Consider the following 18148-nt stretch of genomic DNA (forward strand, 5'->3'; position numbering starts at 1 on the left):
GCCAAGAAGCTTTTTTCTTTCAACAAGCAAAACATCAGAACCAGGCATATTCGATTCGACAAAATTTTGTCGATCACTGACTACTTTAGATTGGTCTCATTTAAAATGACTTTAAAATTGAAAACAAAATCATTTTATTACTTAGAGAGAAAGTCATTCGCGACAAATAAAGAAAATAATGAAATAACTGGTGAGTCTTTCACCAAATCCGTGATTTTTGAGAGTAGAGAAGATCTACGCACATGCAAAACACTATGTTAAAGCAATAGTAAGCACCTATTGATATTAAGATGCAAGCAGTTTTAATAACTGTCATAATTTTAGGATGGAGTTTAATTTCAACAAGATGTGCTTTGTAATATAAAAATCTAGGCAGGAGAATTGAACAAGGATACACAAGGATAGGTTTCCTTCAAAGGCAGAAAGTGTTAAACCGAGTGAAAATCTCCTTGTTAAAAGTTAAACCGGACGTAAAACTTACCATACCATGTTAATTTAGATTCGTTTGCTTAGATTTTGTCAAGAATGATTGTAGCAGGTTGACGCGACCTGTTTTATGCCATTTTTATTTAACTGTGTTACTACATTACAAATTCTATTCAATCTGTCAGTAATTTGTCTAGTCGTGATGAACGTTATTTAACTCCTTCATAATCCGCCTGTTTCGAAAAAAAGTAAAATTCTGAAATTTGTCTCAGACTTGAAGTTCTGGAATTGGATGTAGCTAACCCCAGCGTAAAACGTTTGTCGAACCCTTGAAGAATAGTAAGATTCTTATTTCGAGTTAAATCATGAATTTATGTCATCTTTTAATATTTCTTATAAAGGAAATCATCAAACGTCTAAGGAAATATTATTCTTTGGGACTCATTATTTGATAGTTACCTACAGTCGCCCGAGGGGAAAAACCTGAAGTTTCGTGTAGGATCTAACATCGTTTAATTTGAAAGTGTTTAGCTGGTAGGGGAACATTATAAAACCTTTTCAAATGAAGGAGAACGTTTAAAAAAGCTTTTGAGCAAATCGGTCACAATGTCTTCACCGCTTTGTGCGATGATTTGAACGTTTTCTATCAGAAGTGGTAACTTGATTTGTCAGCTTTACATCTTCGGTAGAAGAAAGCTTGTGCAACCTTGGTGTCTAGTCCATCTGAAGCTTTCAGAAGCAGTTCTATAGGAGAAATAAAACATAACATACATCAAATTTTGTTCCTTATAAGTTCATTTTAAACATATTTACTATTACAAGTAGGAGAAAAGCTTTCAAGTTGGTTTTGCGTTTTTCACGACTATATATCTGTAATTCACATAAATTTAAAAAAAAAAACGACAAAAAATTGAATTCCTAAGCTTTTATTTTCGCCTTTAAATTTTCGCTTCAATTCCATTTAATTTGCCGGAACTAGAGATTTTTCATTTTGTGTCAATGCTATAAGAGTTTTCCTTTAAATGTGAATTTGTTTATGTCGGAAGTTTTCAACAGGTATTGATAAATACACCACCAGCATAACTTGCTACATTTAATCACAAAGTTCACAATTTAAAATGATGATTAAAGTCGTTTCCAGTTACCATAAAATTTAGATACGCTATTTTAAGAGAATGGGTTAAGTACATTGCTAAAAAAAATCCAAAAAAAAAGTACTTGGTGAAAAGGGGTTAATGTAACCCACTGTGAGAAACCAAGAATAGTGAAGACTAAAAACATTGAGATCTGTTCTAAAGCCAAGACATGAGGTGCTTAAAACGAAAATGGGTTAAGTCAAAATTGGGAGGAAGTAGATTTGATTTGATTCAGTTTCCATCCGCATAATGGTATTTTCTATGGATCTCTTCGAAGAATTCTTAAATTATCTGTTGAAATTCTGAACTTTGAATTCTTCTATTCGAGTTGCTTGAATGGGATTTGTACCCTGCTACCATAAAACCGTTTGCACAGCACAGAGAAAGAATGCCGTATCTATACGATGAGAAATAGTAAACACAAAAACGAAAAGATATGTAATTTAAATAACCTACATGTAAGTTTCGTTTTGTAATAGCGGAACTAACGGTTGGTTGTTTGGGTTCGTATCAAAGGAAAATATCACGGTCGTGTTTACTCAGGGACTGGTGTCTCTCGGCATCGTCTGTCTAGAACACCACGGGAAATAATAGTTGTCAGTTTTTCAGCAATAGCTACAAAATTAGAGTTTTGCTGTCTGCTTTACCAGTATCGGTCAAGCATGAGAGCGACGACTTATAAATAGGAACTCAGTTCACTGATTTTTTATGTGTTTTTGTTTGTTGAAAGTAGCAAATTGTCCGGTAGAAATGTGGATTTCAGAGGCTCTAAATGTACCCGATTATCTCTGATCCTTTGAACGTGAAATTAATGTTCTTAGTCAAATGTGCTCGGGTTATTCCTCGATGCCTTTCGTTCCAATTATGTTTTGTATATTAAGTAGCTTAAGGGTTAATTTCAGGGGAGTACGTGTCTGTGTTATAAGGAAAGTCAAAACTTTCCCGCCTTTCACAAGAACTCCTGCGTTGATCATGATTAAACATCTACTAAGACTTCGATAAAATCTTAAAAAGACGCCCAAAAATGATACTTCCTTTTTTCCAAATAGTCAGCAACAGAACTATGTTTTCTTAAATTTGTGTATGTTCGCTGTTATGCTTTTAAGTATCGGGCGATTGCTACATCATGGTGATTATAAGCTTCTACAGCTCTCAGTTTTCTCATTTCTCAAAAGCGATTCATTTTCCGCTCTAAATATGAATGAAGAGGAAGATGTCTAAAATATTTCAAGGAGTACATTTTCTATATGTCAAACTATGTTGGAGTAACGTCTAATTTGTCTGAGAGATGCTTACACGAACTTAACATTGCATTGACAGCAGCAATTCCAGCAGGTTTTATTATTTGTAGAATCCTTATTTGTCAGAATTTGGTTAAATTCTACTGGGTGTTGCCGCGTCCATTTTGGAGTGAAGGAAAAACGATCGCTTGCAAAGGTATACAGACTGAAAAGTGACACTGAAAAACCATTAAACAGCAGAACTTTTTAGAGGTGAAATCATTTGGAAATTGTGATTTTATTAGTTATTTTTACACTACGCCCAAGTTGTCTACTGACTCTAAAAGGCTAAAGCAAATCGGAATCACAATTGTACCCATCAGAATTAAAACGTTTACAAACGATGGCTGTAAGAATTTGTCTTCTTTCACACGGAGAAAGGATGAAAATCTTAAGCACTTATTCAATAATGTAAAGACGAACAGCTGTACACATCCCTTGCACCAGTACTTGAGCAAATCTCAGTTTTGCTTTTATATGTAGATGTTTTGCTATACCTCTTTCTTTAAAACTTAGCCTAAAGTCCTCTTTGCCCACTGACTTAAAGCAGAGAAGCCTCAATACGAGACAAATAATTTTATTTTAAAAAAAAGGAAAAACGAACTCAATATTTTATCGCGAGTTGCGTCATTCAATGAACAAAGTACGTAAAAACAAATTTGTGATACAATCGAGAGCCGGAAACTGCGAAATATTACTGCAATTGACCTTCACAGATAAGCAACGTCGAGGCTTAACTTAAGAATTTTCAAATAAAAATTAATTTAGAGGTGTATTTAGGGAAAATAAAATAGAAGAACCCGTTGGTATCTTTACCGGCTTCAAAAGAAAACAGTTGGGGCGCCATGTTTGTCACGAAAACGCATCTGGAGGCACAAACAGAGCGAGAAACGTCTTTCGATCATTTCTTTACTTAGTGATCTTTCATTTTCGCCTCCGGGGACAAAATGAAAGGAATTTTTTTCTTACATGACTGTAGGACAAGAATTAAAAAAGGTCTTTACCATTCCGTGATCCGAAGACAAAAGGTTTACGGTATGCCGGGGCAACCGGTTCAAAACACAACGGGGCGTCACTCGCGAAAAAAGAAACAACTCACAAAACAAGCAACAGCCTACTCCAAAATGGTAAAATTTTATACCTGTATACATACCAAAAACGAGAAACCTGAAATGAAACATGATAGCTATCTTTAAATGACGCAGTAAAAAAAAATATAAAAAGAAAACTTGATACAATGACATCGCCACCTACATTCATATTTAAATTTTGAAGTGAAAATGGCGTCCTGAGATTTACTTCAATAAACAGATTATTGCCGTTTTAACCTTTAATATCGCTTTTCAGTTAGGGAAAGACTCGGCGGAGGCTTCTTTCTTCTTATGCAATTACTCTGGTGGTGTTCCTCAGCTTTTGTCCGCAGCAAACACTTTTCAACACAGTCCATTTCAAACCTGATCCTTTAATTAGAGTTTATTTTCTTCACTCTCCTTAATGGCTCTGCACTAGCCAAAATAGATCAAATGTTTTAGTATGTACAACGACTTACAGAGCTTCAAGAATGAAAAAAAAAATGACTTTTAAGGTTGAAGCACACTAGCTCAAGCTTATAACGATTTCGTGCAACTCATCCTTCAATTATCCTTCGACTTGACAATTGGCAAGAGAAAAAAATGAACAATTTCCATGAAACCAAACTATATTTTTGGCTCAGCAAGGGTTGCATGAACTAGAACCAGGGTTTGCTTTTAGTACCTCTTGTGACAATGCTACAGTAGAGTATAACAACGGTTGCATGACACTTTGCCCACCGGTGTGTTCAGTGCCTGTGGTAGAACATGGTGGTAGACATAATTATAACATCATGTTAAACTAAGGATTCCTTTACAGTGTGTTAGAAATATAAATATATCAGTGTTTCCGGCAATCTTTCAGTAAGCAAGTTCAAACTTTTTCAACCTAGTAGTTGGTAACGAAATCCAAACCACAAGTCATGGCCTGCTCGAGGGTAAACTGTGTCTAATTTGCTTTGGTAGAGTTTTGACTGTCTATAAATTCAGGATGTTTTGGCTGTGTGTGCAACTTTCATTTTGCTAGTGCCATCTAAGAGTACCGCTCAGCCGCCGGATTTATTATAATGTTAAGCATTGCACTGACCAAAACTTTCGGCTATAAAAGGTCTGAGGAAAGACTGATTTTCTATTTGGGTGAAGAAATGATGTGTGTAACAATAGACATTACACTTGTCCCATTCGTTTGAATGTAGGATTGACCTCCCTTTTCCGAATGTCAAAGGCAAACCATTTATGTCAGAGCCCTTTTTACAGTTTGTGGACTGTAAAGAAAATTTGCAGCGATGTTTTGTGGTAGCAAAGTTTGCCAATCTGGAACATGAACTGCTTGAGTGGTCAACAACACTCTTATCAAAGGAACTGAATGCAAAAATCAGTGTTCTTTGCTGAGCTTTTGTTTACTTGGTAATGTTGAAACCTATAATTATCCACTTGAAACGATCGTAAACGATTATATATCTTTAAAATGTCTTGCTCGTTCTATTCTGATATGAGATGAAAAATCCTTTTATACGAACTTCTCGCCAAGTTGTAAAAGATGATGGTTTCGAAGAAGAAATGGCTGCATGTTGAAATGGTCTACCACTGTAGACAAGTCGACGTAATTTCTCGCTTCTTGTTGCTAAATTGACTACAGACTATCTTTCTATTATTCGTAAAGTAAAGAAAAATGGCGACTTTCTTATGGAAGGTATCCTACAGCCATGCAATTACAACATTTATTGACTCGACTGGCGTTCATCAAATACCCCATATTTATGCCAGCTGAACTGACTCGGTTTTGCTTCGGGTTTGCAATGCTTGTATCATTTAATACGACTCTAAGGGAGTTCTTCCGGTGTGTTATGAACCTGTTCCACTTGGGAGACATAAAATTCTAGAGTTTTCACAATTCTCTTCCATATTGAAACCAGATGATGACTACGAGGTCCCTGATCACACGAAACCACCAGCAGGCTCAAATACAGCTTGATAAAATCAATGCCTGACAAAAGTAACCACATGGAACTATATTTTTACAAAACTTAAACTAACTTAACCGATTAGCCAACATTTTAAAAACTGTTTCTTCCTTCTACTAGTCAAGCAAAACATATTTTTAAGGTTTTGTCACGGTCGATGTGTTAAACCACAAGCTACATATGCTCTAGATGCATCCGAATGATTTCAAATAACTGATGTATCATGAAGCATGTCAAGTTTTAATCTGTTGCTGAAATAACGAAACTTTACCTTCATTTTCCAGTGGTTATTATTAAATTGGTTCCAGCTTTTGCTAATAAAACCATCTCTCACTTCTTTTTCTATTTCCTGAGCCGTACACAAGACCACGTCGCGTGATGCACACCTTATTACCTATACCTCAGTAGCGACCGTGCCACCATGACCGTTATGCGAATTTTTCGCTCGAGGGACACAACCTAAGTCATGATCGATACAGTTGTTTTCTATGATTAAACCTTTTTTTACAGAGTCTAACAGGGATCCCACAAGTTTACACCAGTTGGAAGCAAACCAGTTCTGAATTTAGTCTTATAAAGCTCAAGTCCCAGCGTGACGCGGTGTACGGCCAGCAGCGCTGGACCACATCACGCCATGTTTAGGTTGCCCTGTTTGCATCACACGAGCTTTCACGGCGTTTGAACCCCAAAAGATAAAACCTTTTTTACCTATTTCCTCTCCTTTATTGAAATATTCGTTGAAAAGGATGTCTTTGACTAGTTGAGGTTTTTTTCTTTGACCAACGACCCTTACAAGCCGGTAATACGGTTCATTGGCGTTTCCGAGTGCATTGAGCGGTATTACCGCTCAATAAGATACTGAACTATTTTAAGCCCTCCTTTAAAAAGCCTATTGTTTCGCTGAGTTTTGTCTTCGTTGAAAAAGAACTTGTAAAACCGATTGATTCCCTTTGTAGATAGATATCGCCCTAGCAATTTTGCAGTGCTTGTGGTCTTTGTCCGGAGCCGCTCTCGGCCTAGCTACATGAAAATTTTCGAATTCATTAGTTACCTTCGAAACAGCCTCTAGGCAAAAATCATGGAGATTAAAAACACTATAATAAAGAAAACCCTTTGTAGATGCCGGCTTTTCAACTGATACAAACATCCCAGCCAGAAGCCATGAGATGCGGCCACACAGGTAATTGGCTAAAAGAAACGGAGCTGTTTTGTTGGTTTTATTTTGATGTCTTCGAGAACTAAACAAATAGCCTAATCATGGCCATTTCAATCTCAATTTTCAACAGGATGGGAGTACTTGGCATCTTAAGAGTGACAAGGATTAATTAATTATATATGCCGATTGACATAGGACGAGAGAAACTTCCCCTCACGGCTCGCAAAAACCACCGTAGTTTTTGCCTTTTTGAACGGATAAGTGCTGTGTTTTAACAGTTCCCGTCTCGAGGTGACTTAAGAAGATGAGAATTTCGGTCAAATGGTGTCTGTTGCTATCTCCGTGTCTCCGTCTTATACAGAACCTAACAACAGTTTTCTTTACGTAATCAACGTTCTTCCAAGAATTTAATTACAAAAATAAATAAAACACACAATTTCCACGCTTTCCAGTGTATAATGTGCTGTTTGAATTCTGAGACAAGCACTTCGTTGCGTGGGAACAATGTTTTTGAGTTTTATATGGCGTGCTGTTGAAATGGCTGCTTAGCTACTTTGGCAGCTTTCTTGAAAACCCCAAGTGCACGGCAGTTTCAAGAAGGATTTTAATAAAAAAAGTGTTGTTTATGAAACTTTACTATTGACAAACGAACAATAACTTGCCAGAAAGAGCGAATGTTTTATTCAGATCTTCTCGGTATAAAAAGATGGCATTTTGATTTAAACTGTCTGCATGTTAACAGCAGAAGCCATTGCAGAACGGACAAACTTTGTGAATAAGGAGATCTGAAATAAACACATTGACTAAATTGACACTTAAAACAGATTCCTCCCCTTTTACTGTTTTCTCTTTAATATCCCAGATGATGTCAAATCCTAAATATGCTATTTACAGTGCCGATTTAGAACAGGAAATATTCTCACATAAATAAGAAAATACTGTAAGCTAAAACTCGTTCTATTTTTACGCGATGGATAGACCCGACTGTTTTTTGTTCCTGCCTGAGAAATCGGACTCTAATTTCCCATGGTTTAGAGTTCCGCATATGATCAATTGTCTTTAACTTTCAAATTGTCAATTCTAAGCCCAACAGCAATTTTTACCCGAATGTTCTGCGGATACTTAAAGCATGATGGACTGAAAACTTCAGTTGGCCGGCATGTTGTGTACGTCTTTTGTGTGACATTTCACCGTATCGTTCATAAACATCACAATTATGCCAACTGCGAAATACAAAATGGAATCTCCGAGGTTCAGTGTAAAATTTTTAAGCCACTGTTTCAGCATCCGCAAGTTTAAAGGCTGGTCACCTAAAAGTAATTTTCATGTCGCAAGTTTTTCACAGCGACTAGTCAACACATTGTTTGCTGGATAGATGTGACGAAAACGTCACCCGCTTGCACTTGGTTGAAACGGCTATTTAAATTGTTCTGTCTGGTCTCCATGTTAAAAGAGCGGAGTCTTTATTTCCTCGGTTGGATGTCAGTAGGATGCCAAAGGCGCTTGAGCGGCAGCAATGTTCGCGCCATTCTCCATATGATAGTGCTCGTGATTCTGTGTCGATGGTAAGCGATTGAACCACTCGGACATTGGCGGGTAAGTTGAAGCGGTGTGGAAAGCTGGCGAAGTTGTCCTCACTGAAGACACGCTTTCATCTTGAGGGCTTGACGAGCCAAGAGATTCTGAAGGCTTCGCATGAAGCTTCATGTGTTTTCGAAGGGAGCTTGGATGGGTATAGCTCTTGTTACATCCCTCGACTTTGCAGATGTACGGCTTATCGGACGTATGGACGTGCGAATGCTTCTTTCTATCGCTCGAGTTTGCGAAGCGTCGATCGCAGCCGGGATATTCGCACATAAACGGCTTTTCGCCAGTGTGCGTTCGCTTGTGAATCTTGAGGTTTTCTGACCTCGCAAAGAGCTTTCCACAGCCAGGGAACGGACATGAGAAAGGCTTTTCTCCCGTGTGTACACGAATATGGTTGATAAGCTTGTACTTGGCCTTAAAGGGCAGTCCATTACGAGGGCAATCCTTCCAGAAGCACACGTGAGAACTGCTTTCCGGTCCTCCAACGTGATCTTCAGAGAGATGAGCTACAACGTCGTGCATTCGAAAGAATTGTCTCCCACAAGGCTTTCCTTTGCTGCCCGGTTCGATCCATTCACAGACCACCACATGACTCAGAGGTTGGCGCAGGTAACTTGCAGGCATGGCTAGTCCCGGGTGCTGCATGAACTCGTAGCGCGGTGCAGCAAAAGGGTTCGCAAACTGCGAATGGTGAGCCTCGAATTTGTCGTCTCGAGGGTAATACTCGGCCATCCCTTTGGCCGAAAACCTGTAAGGACCGGCTAATGGTGCGCCAGTTTGTTGATAGTGAGAGCCGGGCGGATCATGAGCGTGAGCGACGGAATAAAACCCGTGAGGTGAACCATTGGGTCCTTCTCGATGTGGCTCTTGCAGGCTATTGTAGTGGCTTGGATGAAGCTGGTGTATTACGGATCCGGCAAACATGTTGTGCTGTCGCTGATTACTGCCTGCTCTAGCGCCAGTCGTGTCAGACGCTAGATTTATACCGCTGTTAGGTGGGCGAACAGCTGCGACGCTAGAACTTGTGAAATTGTCGGGCCCGGCGAATAGGAACTCATGGGTCGACGGACGAGCGGAGGACCGCACGCCTTGAGCTGGCGTAAAAGGATAGTGCGAACCATTTGGAACGCTGAAAGTGTCTTGCACTGTACTCATTCTTTTGTCCTTGACGGCTCTGACGGGTCACTTTCTCCACAATATAATCGCGTGAGAAACCGGACAGAAAACTTAAATGAATCAATCGGGTTGGCTCTTTGTTTAATTCACAGTTTTGTCATCCTCCCATGGAACTAAATAAGCATCTGTGTCGTGCTGAGCAAGTCGAACTGTTCGACTGGGAAGTGCACGAACATTCCGCAAAACCTCTCACACAGCGTAGCGCGGTTAAGTTGTTGAAAATGCGCGGGATTTGAACGCTGCTGTCGTTGTGATGTCCTTTGAAGTCGACTCACCGTTCATCCAAGCATCTGTACTTGCCTGTGTTCGGAGCTCAGCGTGAGATCTCGGTCTATTGTAACTGAACTACACCGGTCTTTGATTGGCATTAGCAAGTTGTTGATATTTCGTTATCCAATCATCGCGTTAACGCCCCCGGGGTGTTTTGGTTGATAAATATTTTACGATGTGTTCGTCCTATCGAATCCAATCAATTGTTATTGTTTCAATAGCAGTCGTCTTATTCGAACAATCTCATTTGCAATCTAGAGAAACAAATGGAAAAATTTTCGCATCAAACACCGACAATCGCACCAGAAAAACGGTCAACCCACACACTTTGACATTTTGTTTGCCACCTTCTCGACTCAAATAGGATTAATTTGCATTGTCAATATTTGTCCCGAGGTGCCGACATGTAATTTTCAAATATTTACTATTCGTATAAGGACGGTTTGATTAAGGGGAGGGAAGCACATGCCACCTCGAACTAAAGAATTTTAATTGCCTATTTTGACGGTTAAACGAACCAAATTCCCCCCTACAGAGCATTCATCGATCTGAAGCCTCATTGGACGTAAAGGCAACCTAAGCCATTATTAATAAAATAAATGGTAGTGTTATAGGCTTCTCTTTTCATGTCACAAACAAGTGAAACAGAATATCAACTTTTGTCAGATCCGTTTATTTGTGCTGTCAACAGGTCACGCGCGATAACGCACGCAAGTGGCCACAAGAAGTTGTCGAGAGTCGTGGGAATTATCGTTCGTTTCATCTTAATTGGATGATCATACTGTAAACGTTGTTCTTGAGTGGACTGAGTCCCATAAACCATCGACTTCTCGTTTGAGATTATAATTGAAAAGCCCCTCCTTCAACGCGATGTTATCGCCTTGAAGAGCGGAAGATGCGTAGCTCTTCCATCTCCTTGGGTTAACCACACACTTGAGCTAAATTGATAAAAGGCACTAGGTTAAGTTTGTTTGCGAATTTTCTGCGATTTGTGACATTTATTAGCGCAAATCTAAGCTACAATAGCGCTATTCTTGTATTTGACTAACTTTGACATGTCTCGGTTGACTTGCTCCTTGTTGACAGTTTGAAGACAAACAAACTTCAGCAGGACCGATCGTTAGCTTGATTCGGCTGAGTTATCGTGGAAGCGATACCATTGTGTTCGGTTTCTTTGTTGACGCCGACCCTGGCGGCGACACCTAAGTACTGTTGACAATCGTTCGCTTGTCGTTTCAAACATAACTATTTGTTACCCTAACAGAAGTTAAGTCGTGATAGTGACAGATTCGAGTGTACTTAATTAATCCGATATCATTCAAGTATTTCCCTTACACTCCACCGCGTAGTGAGATTTTGGGGTATTTTTGGCACATCGATCGCCGAAAAAAATTGTGAGACTTGTCGCGGCAAAAAAAAGCTTCTATTCATCACCTGGTCTACTCAGTCTAAATCCGTCAATAGCTGAAGTAATCAATAATTGTCGTAAATTTCCTTCATCTTCAGCTGTACAATGTTTGCCCCGACCATTCAGACTTGCCTCCGATGTACAAAACAATAGACATTACCTATTTACCGTTTCGGTGGTTCAAAACAACTCTCGCGATACGGATCTTGGGAGACCTTTCTAGAAAAACAACGCGAAATCGTTCAAGCAACGATTTGGTATATAATTAAAGTAAGCTTTTTTGGCAATGGACACACAAAATATGAAAGTTTTTTCTTTAACTGCAACAATGGGGTCAACCGTTGAAAAAATGATGACGATTTGAAGACCAAGCGTTCGACGACCCCCTGCAACTGATATTTGTTCAACTTGTGAAAACTAGCTGTTTTGATGATAGGAGGGAGGGAAAGTGGAAGGAGCACGTCAACATTAGCACCTAACGCGTCAAGACGCCTTTCGACAAAGGTCATTTTACCACTTACGTAAATCCCTTAAATCCTATGTCGAAGTGTCCAAAACAATTAGTCCCCTACGCCCCTTAAGACGATTGTAAAGCAATCTTCACGAGACAATAACAATAAGTGCCTTCTTGGGCATTGAAAGCTGTGCTATAGGTAGTAGTTAATTCATTTTATCCTCTTAACCTTCTGGACACGACAAGTGGAGTGCTTTCGTGAGTTGTTGGTACTGACTGATACCGTCGGCCAAACTTTGCGTGACAAGCAAAGAAAAACAAAAAGCTCGCCACGAACGCAAGCCAAGGTAAACTTCAACAACAGCTTATCAATCTTTCATTCGAGGCCGGCGCTAATTTCCATGTGCGATAAATATACATATCAAGTGAATCTTCGTGAGAGTAAACTGCTGTCTTATTAAGACGCATACAGCCAGTTTTTTTCCAAAATCGAAGGTCGATCAAACGCGACCACGCTATGGGGTCTTTTGCGAGAACGCTTCAAGCTGTGCGCGCTCAGATTCAATAAGTCGCGATGCAAATTTGGAAGATATTTTAATTATGCCTTACAAAAGAAACGTGGCCAACGCGAAGTTTCCTGTTAATATAAACAGAACAAGGTCAAGGATGGAATCTTTTACATTCTATTTTTTGTAAGCAAAGTCCTATGAGATAAAATTTCAAACAGTTTTTTTTTTTATCCGCAGTGCGAAAAGTTATCTCGTCAATGAAAAATAAAGATGAAAAAAAAGAATGATATCTATGATGCTTGTCGCTTTCCTTCTTCCCTTGTTTTTGTTAGCATTACCAAAATAGCCGGAATTTGGCATATTTTGCGCAATTTTTATTGGCTCTCACAATTTGCTTTGATTTATGTAAAACAAAAAGTGGAAACTCCAGTTTTATTTCTTTTCTACAGAGGTTGATTTGCAATTCTTGACGTGGAAATGAAGGGAAATGAAGAGCCAGATAGATTAGATAAAATTTTAGTTTTAAATCAGGAGAAAATATATCTGAGGAAATTAAATTCGGAATACGTCGTATTACACACAATGTGAGTATAAATATAAATTCTCGCGTTTTCGTCTTGTCTCGTGCTGTTTACACCAAACATGTCAAACAGTATTTTGATTTTAAATCAATTGTTCAAAATTTTGTTTACACTTAGAAGCTTATATCAGAAAGCTTGTTGTTCAATAGATCCAAAACCACAGTCACGGAACTTAGAATTGTGCGACTAAGATCGACAAAGGGAGAGATATTCACTCGCTGACTGTTACAAACCTATTTAACACCGTGACAACGGCTTACAGTAAATTTTAAGAGATCATAATTCAATTTCATTCTTTTAATATCGCGTGATTCATTAATTGCTTCTTTTACCTGGTTAGTTCTGCAATTTAATTCGTGCTTTTCAAGCATTTTTATAACCGTGGAAACGAAAACAACACGAGGTTGTAGATATGTAAGGCCGGCGGCCAAATACGCTGGCTGTTTTTATAAAAATAAAATTTGAAAATTTACACCTGAAGTCATATAAGTTAAGTTTGCGCGTGAACAAGAGAACCGGAATTAACTGATAATTATGGAAAACACGTCTATTTTAAACTATGCTCGATGATTACAAGCGAAGAAGACTCATCTCAGAAAAGTATCTTTCTATACGCAAATACATTAGCCGCTACACAAAGCTTTTAAGAGTTCGACACAAGAGTAACAGTTATTCCTTTGAACTTTCGCTGTCAAAGTGTGATGTACGCTGGATTTGCCAATCGAAAGCTCTAATTTGTTGACGTTCAACGCGGGTGGGGCAGTTATACAGTATTGATCTCTTATCTGGGATAATCCCATCACTTATTACATGGGAGGGCGGGCGGAAAACCTTATTTATATAACTCATATCTATTCTCAGTTTTCTTTGCAGCCATTTAAAACTAATTATTTACCTTATGATTTAAACCTCCAATTATTTCTTGGGGTTCCTTTGCGTGAGCAGAAAATTAAAAGGACAACTTCAAGTGGGTGGGATCTATTTGCCTGTATAGAAAACACCTTTGCGCTAAAAACAGGTTTTTGCTATTTCGAGCTAATGTTGAGGTATTTCATTCTTTTGCAGGCTACTTAACGTGAGATTTTAACGAATGACTACGCCAAAATGGATTCGCGAAGCATAATTCTTGCTGTAAAAGCGGTGAAGCCGCTAAATGTCATTTAATTTATTTTACTCCTCATTTATATGCACGGCTTGTAAAGCGGTTATTTAATAAAAACTTTTATATCATACAACTTTATGCTCTGTTTACTTAAATAATCTAAAAACAAAATATTTTATTATGATAACGAAGTTTTCCGGCTAAATATATAGTTCTAAATTTCTATTTCAATTAAGCGCAAGGCAATTATCGAACCTTTCAATCGCAATTTTCGTTAGTCTGCAAACTCGCTAACGACAGACGAAAGTGAAGAAAATAACCCTGTTTGAATGTTGGTTTAACCACCTGTAGAGATGGCCAAAACAAGTTCACCTTCCACAATTGAGAAATAAAATCAATAGTTATAACATCTTAATTACTTGGCTGGCTTTGATGAAAAGGCGATTAATATTTCCTTTATCTGCAGTTCGTTTGCAGAAGCATCAAGAGTCAAGCAAACGGAACATATAATCGGCGCCAAATTAAATATTTCCCGTAACTTATCTGTGCGATTGTCAGATTTGAATGCCCTTGACTCTCTGTCATATTAATGAAGCGCAGGAAGGAAGGGGAACATTTATTTTCATTAACACTGACTGCTGTGGCGAATATCATTAAACGTGTTGAAGATGCCAATTTGAAAGATTGCAATTGACAAGAGCTTTGTTTTGTAGACACAAAATTAGACTGTCGTCTGAGTTGGAAAATCAATTTCAACGTTAATAAAGGCTGATATAGGTGTTTAAATATCTTAATTAATCATGGGAGCTTCTTGAGGATAAAGCAAAATAAGATTTACCACTTGAAAATAAAAGATCTTTTTAGCCAAAAAAGAGAAATATACTAAACTGACACTACATAGATCGTTTTTAGTGAAATAGTTACTCTGCTGAATAGCAAGAGCTGTTTATGCTACGAAATGTTTTTCGTCATGAGGTTCATGTTTGGCACAAAGCGCCTATTTTAACTTTCCTTTACTATTTCCGAAACCCGTTAACTGCTTGCTCCTGTGTTCTTGATGGACAAGGTCATGTGACCACTACCTGCAATAACAGGAAGTGGTAAGCGCCTGTGGTAAGCAGAACGGACACACCTTCAACCTTAGCGTTTTTCACAGCGTCTGTCTGCGAGGAAATAATCACTTCTTTTTTTTTTCTGCTCTTCATTTATTTATTTGTTGGTGGAACATAACAAAGCATAAAACTATTTTTGACATTTTTTCTCTGTAACGTAATTATTACTTTGACGTTTCAAGGCAATTTTCCAAATCGCAAAAAAAGACAACATTTTATATGAAAACCCTAGACCGAGAGTGTTACAAGTCAGAAAGAAATGTTAGATTTATGAACATTTGATTTCTCTTAGAACTCGCAATACATTATTAGTAAAACAGGTGAGCAGAGTAGACAGACAGCACCATCAACTTGCCGCGGAGACGAAAGTAATTTTCAGAAATAACATTTAAAGATACCTTTGGTATTAAATAGAGAAAAATCTAATACCGTGCTTGGGGAAGCTGAAATGATGGCTTTTTAAGAGCACCCATCTACTTAGAAAAACTTTTACCTGCTCAAGTATCAATTTTACCTGCAAATAGGCCATCAATTGTCTAGAACTTTCGCAAATTTTTTTCCATTTTAAATCTGTGATGTAAGTTTCGAAAAATGTTCTAGTTTTGGGCTTTGGCAATTCTTTCAGCCTTTTTCGGCGGTTTCTTCACATGATAACCACTTCCGGTTCGATTCCGGTGGTTATAAAAATTATAGCACTATGTACTAGTGTGTGTAGACAGTAAGGTGGCACCCGGGGGCACTAAACATTTACCATCCGTTTGATAGAACAGTAAAGAGTATTTTCGAGAAATGCTCAGAATATTGAGGGTGACGTCATAGCCAAATGGTTCGCTAGTCATAATTTAAACCAGCACACGTTATGAATCTTATGTTGTCTACCTCATAATTTTCACACACAAAAAAAAAATCTGCATTTCTGCTCATGTATCCAATGGGCTTTTGTTTTAAGCAAGCTTTCTATAGAGTTGAATGCCAGAACGATTTTAAATTTAGAGGGGGGTTACTCGATTGCTTTGATTCTAAAATGACTGTCTGAAATAATAAATTGTGAGGTTTCTAAAGAATCTTCTATCGGAGGGGTTTGAACCGTTTTCAACCTCCTCAGGCCAAATCTCGATGGTCGTATCCATACTTGTTAATTTTCGATTAATTATTACGCCTTTAATGTTTTTCTACCTTAGAAATCAATTATTCTGACGCTTTCTTCAATTTGAAAGTAATTTTGTCCATTAGAAAATAACGTCAGACAGGTTCCAAAACTGCTCTAGGGCTCTGTTTTGAAACTTTGTTCTAAGGGTCTTCTAAGAGTGTTCTGAAAATTTAGAACAATGTGTTAATTGCTCCTCCAGTCGTTTATACCTCAAGTTATCAGATTTTTGGTCTCATCTCGACACCCTGACAGTAGATTGATATTTTAAAAAGAAATTCTAAAAGACTCTTAAAGTCAAGCTAAAGATGTTACAAATTAAAATACTTTTTTATTCTTCCCGCTATTAAATAGAAAGAATGCTTTTAGTGACTAAAGAATGTCTCAAAACAGCTTATTTAAAATTCATTTTCAAAATATCCATAATTTAATCGTGGATGAAAGCGAAACGCCCCTAGGCAAACAGTTATAAAGCTCGTGCTGAAATTAGCACGGCCAAGTCACCTTTAAATTTCTCGATTCATAAATATTAGTTACAAAAGCTTAAAAGTTCCTAATCATACGGATAAATTTGAGGATTGCGGTAGATTTTGTCTGGGCTGATGTGAGCCATCTGGTTAAGAATTTTGCCCCAGGGCACTAAAATTTAATTTCCTGTTTTTCGAACTCTATCTTTGAATCTCTCGTGCAAACAATACACACAATCTGTCAAAATCCCTCTTTTGTTTTCGATACAAGATTATAAGTAGGTTAGGGTCAATTGTGAGATTAAAATAAGCCGATACACGCTTAGTTGTGAAAACAATGTATGAATGGGATAAAGTTGGATAATTAATTACCTTGATCAAAGTTGACTTTTATTAAAACGATTTTTTTAAGGAAAGTTTACTTGCTTGACCTTGTTTAGACGTTTGGTTTCGGTTGTTTGGGTGCGAACTAACTTCGTTAGGTTTCGAACTGAAAAACGGCTACTAATATTGTTAAAATCCTTCCATCTAACTTTTATTTTTTTAAAAACACTGAATAATTATAAAGCTTTGTCTAAGCAATTGATCAAAAATACATTTTTTACACCTCCATTTATAATTATTTTTAGAGAGGTAACGGTAAGTACTCATTGAAATCTTTTTTTTTTTTTCAGATGCACTTATGCACTTTCAGTATGCGTTTGAATTAATAAAATATCTATGCTGCGGCGAGAATAGAAAATGTTTAGTTAAATGACGGAGTTTGGAAGAATAGAGGAAAGCTCTGAGGATTAAGCCTGGTTTTCACTAGCGACGCAAGCACAAGCGCAAGTACAAGCGCAATCACGCAAAGAATGACAAATTTTCATCCTTGTGCCTGCCGCAAGCACAAGCACAAATGCAATGCGCTTGTACTTTTGCTTGAGTCGAAGCCGTTTTCGCGGTGAAATAAGAGCTGTTATTCTTGAGCTTGTGCTTGCGCTTGTGCTTGCGTCGCTAGTGAAAACCAGGCTTTACTCTTGTACTGATTTGTGGTTATGAAGACCACCAGCTCGGAAACATTTGCCCAACCGCAAAATTTAAACAATATCGATCATGAAACAGATACAGCCATTTGTCATCAATTGTTGTGATGTCGGTAAAGTTACAAGAAAATTAAGGTTTTGTTTTTCCGTTCAGAACCCGAGGCAATTTTTGCTTCAAACAGGTGGCGGCAACGCATTGATTAAAAGAAATCACAACCCACGAAATAACACGTGGAAACGTCTTGTATATCTCAAACTTTCACAAAACTTTCGTTTAT

The 18148-nt window shown here is 38.0% G+C and overlaps 1 protein-coding gene and 1 long non-coding RNA gene across 2 annotated transcripts; both read right to left on the bottom strand.

Moving 5' to 3' along the window:
* Nucleotides 1-549: 549 nt before the first annotated feature.
* On the bottom strand, nucleotides 550-6431 carry LOC144633347 (uncharacterized). The gene is made up of 2 exons (XR_013567044.1): nucleotides 6148-6431; nucleotides 550-1170 (listed from the first exon to the last, which is right to left on the bottom strand). It is a non-coding gene; the product is annotated as an uncharacterized LOC144633347 (long non-coding RNA).
* A 1259-nt stretch (nucleotides 6432-7690) lies between these two features.
* Nucleotides 7691-10395, bottom strand: LOC144633279 (zinc finger protein ZIC 3-like). Its single transcript, XM_078492127.1, has one exon. It carries the CDS (start codon nucleotides 9772-9774, stop codon nucleotides 8515-8517), a length of 1260 nt encoding a protein of 419 aa, XP_078348253.1. The 5' UTR covers nucleotides 9775-10395; the 3' UTR covers nucleotides 7691-8514.
* Nucleotides 10396-18148: the final 7753 nt, after the last annotated feature.

Source organism: Oculina patagonica, chromosome 12 (assembly GCF_052425735.1).
Source record: "Oculina patagonica isolate OP01 chromosome 12, crgOcupat, whole genome shotgun sequence".
NCBI classification, from domain to species: Eukaryota; Metazoa; Cnidaria; class Anthozoa; order Scleractinia; family Oculinidae; genus Oculina; species Oculina patagonica.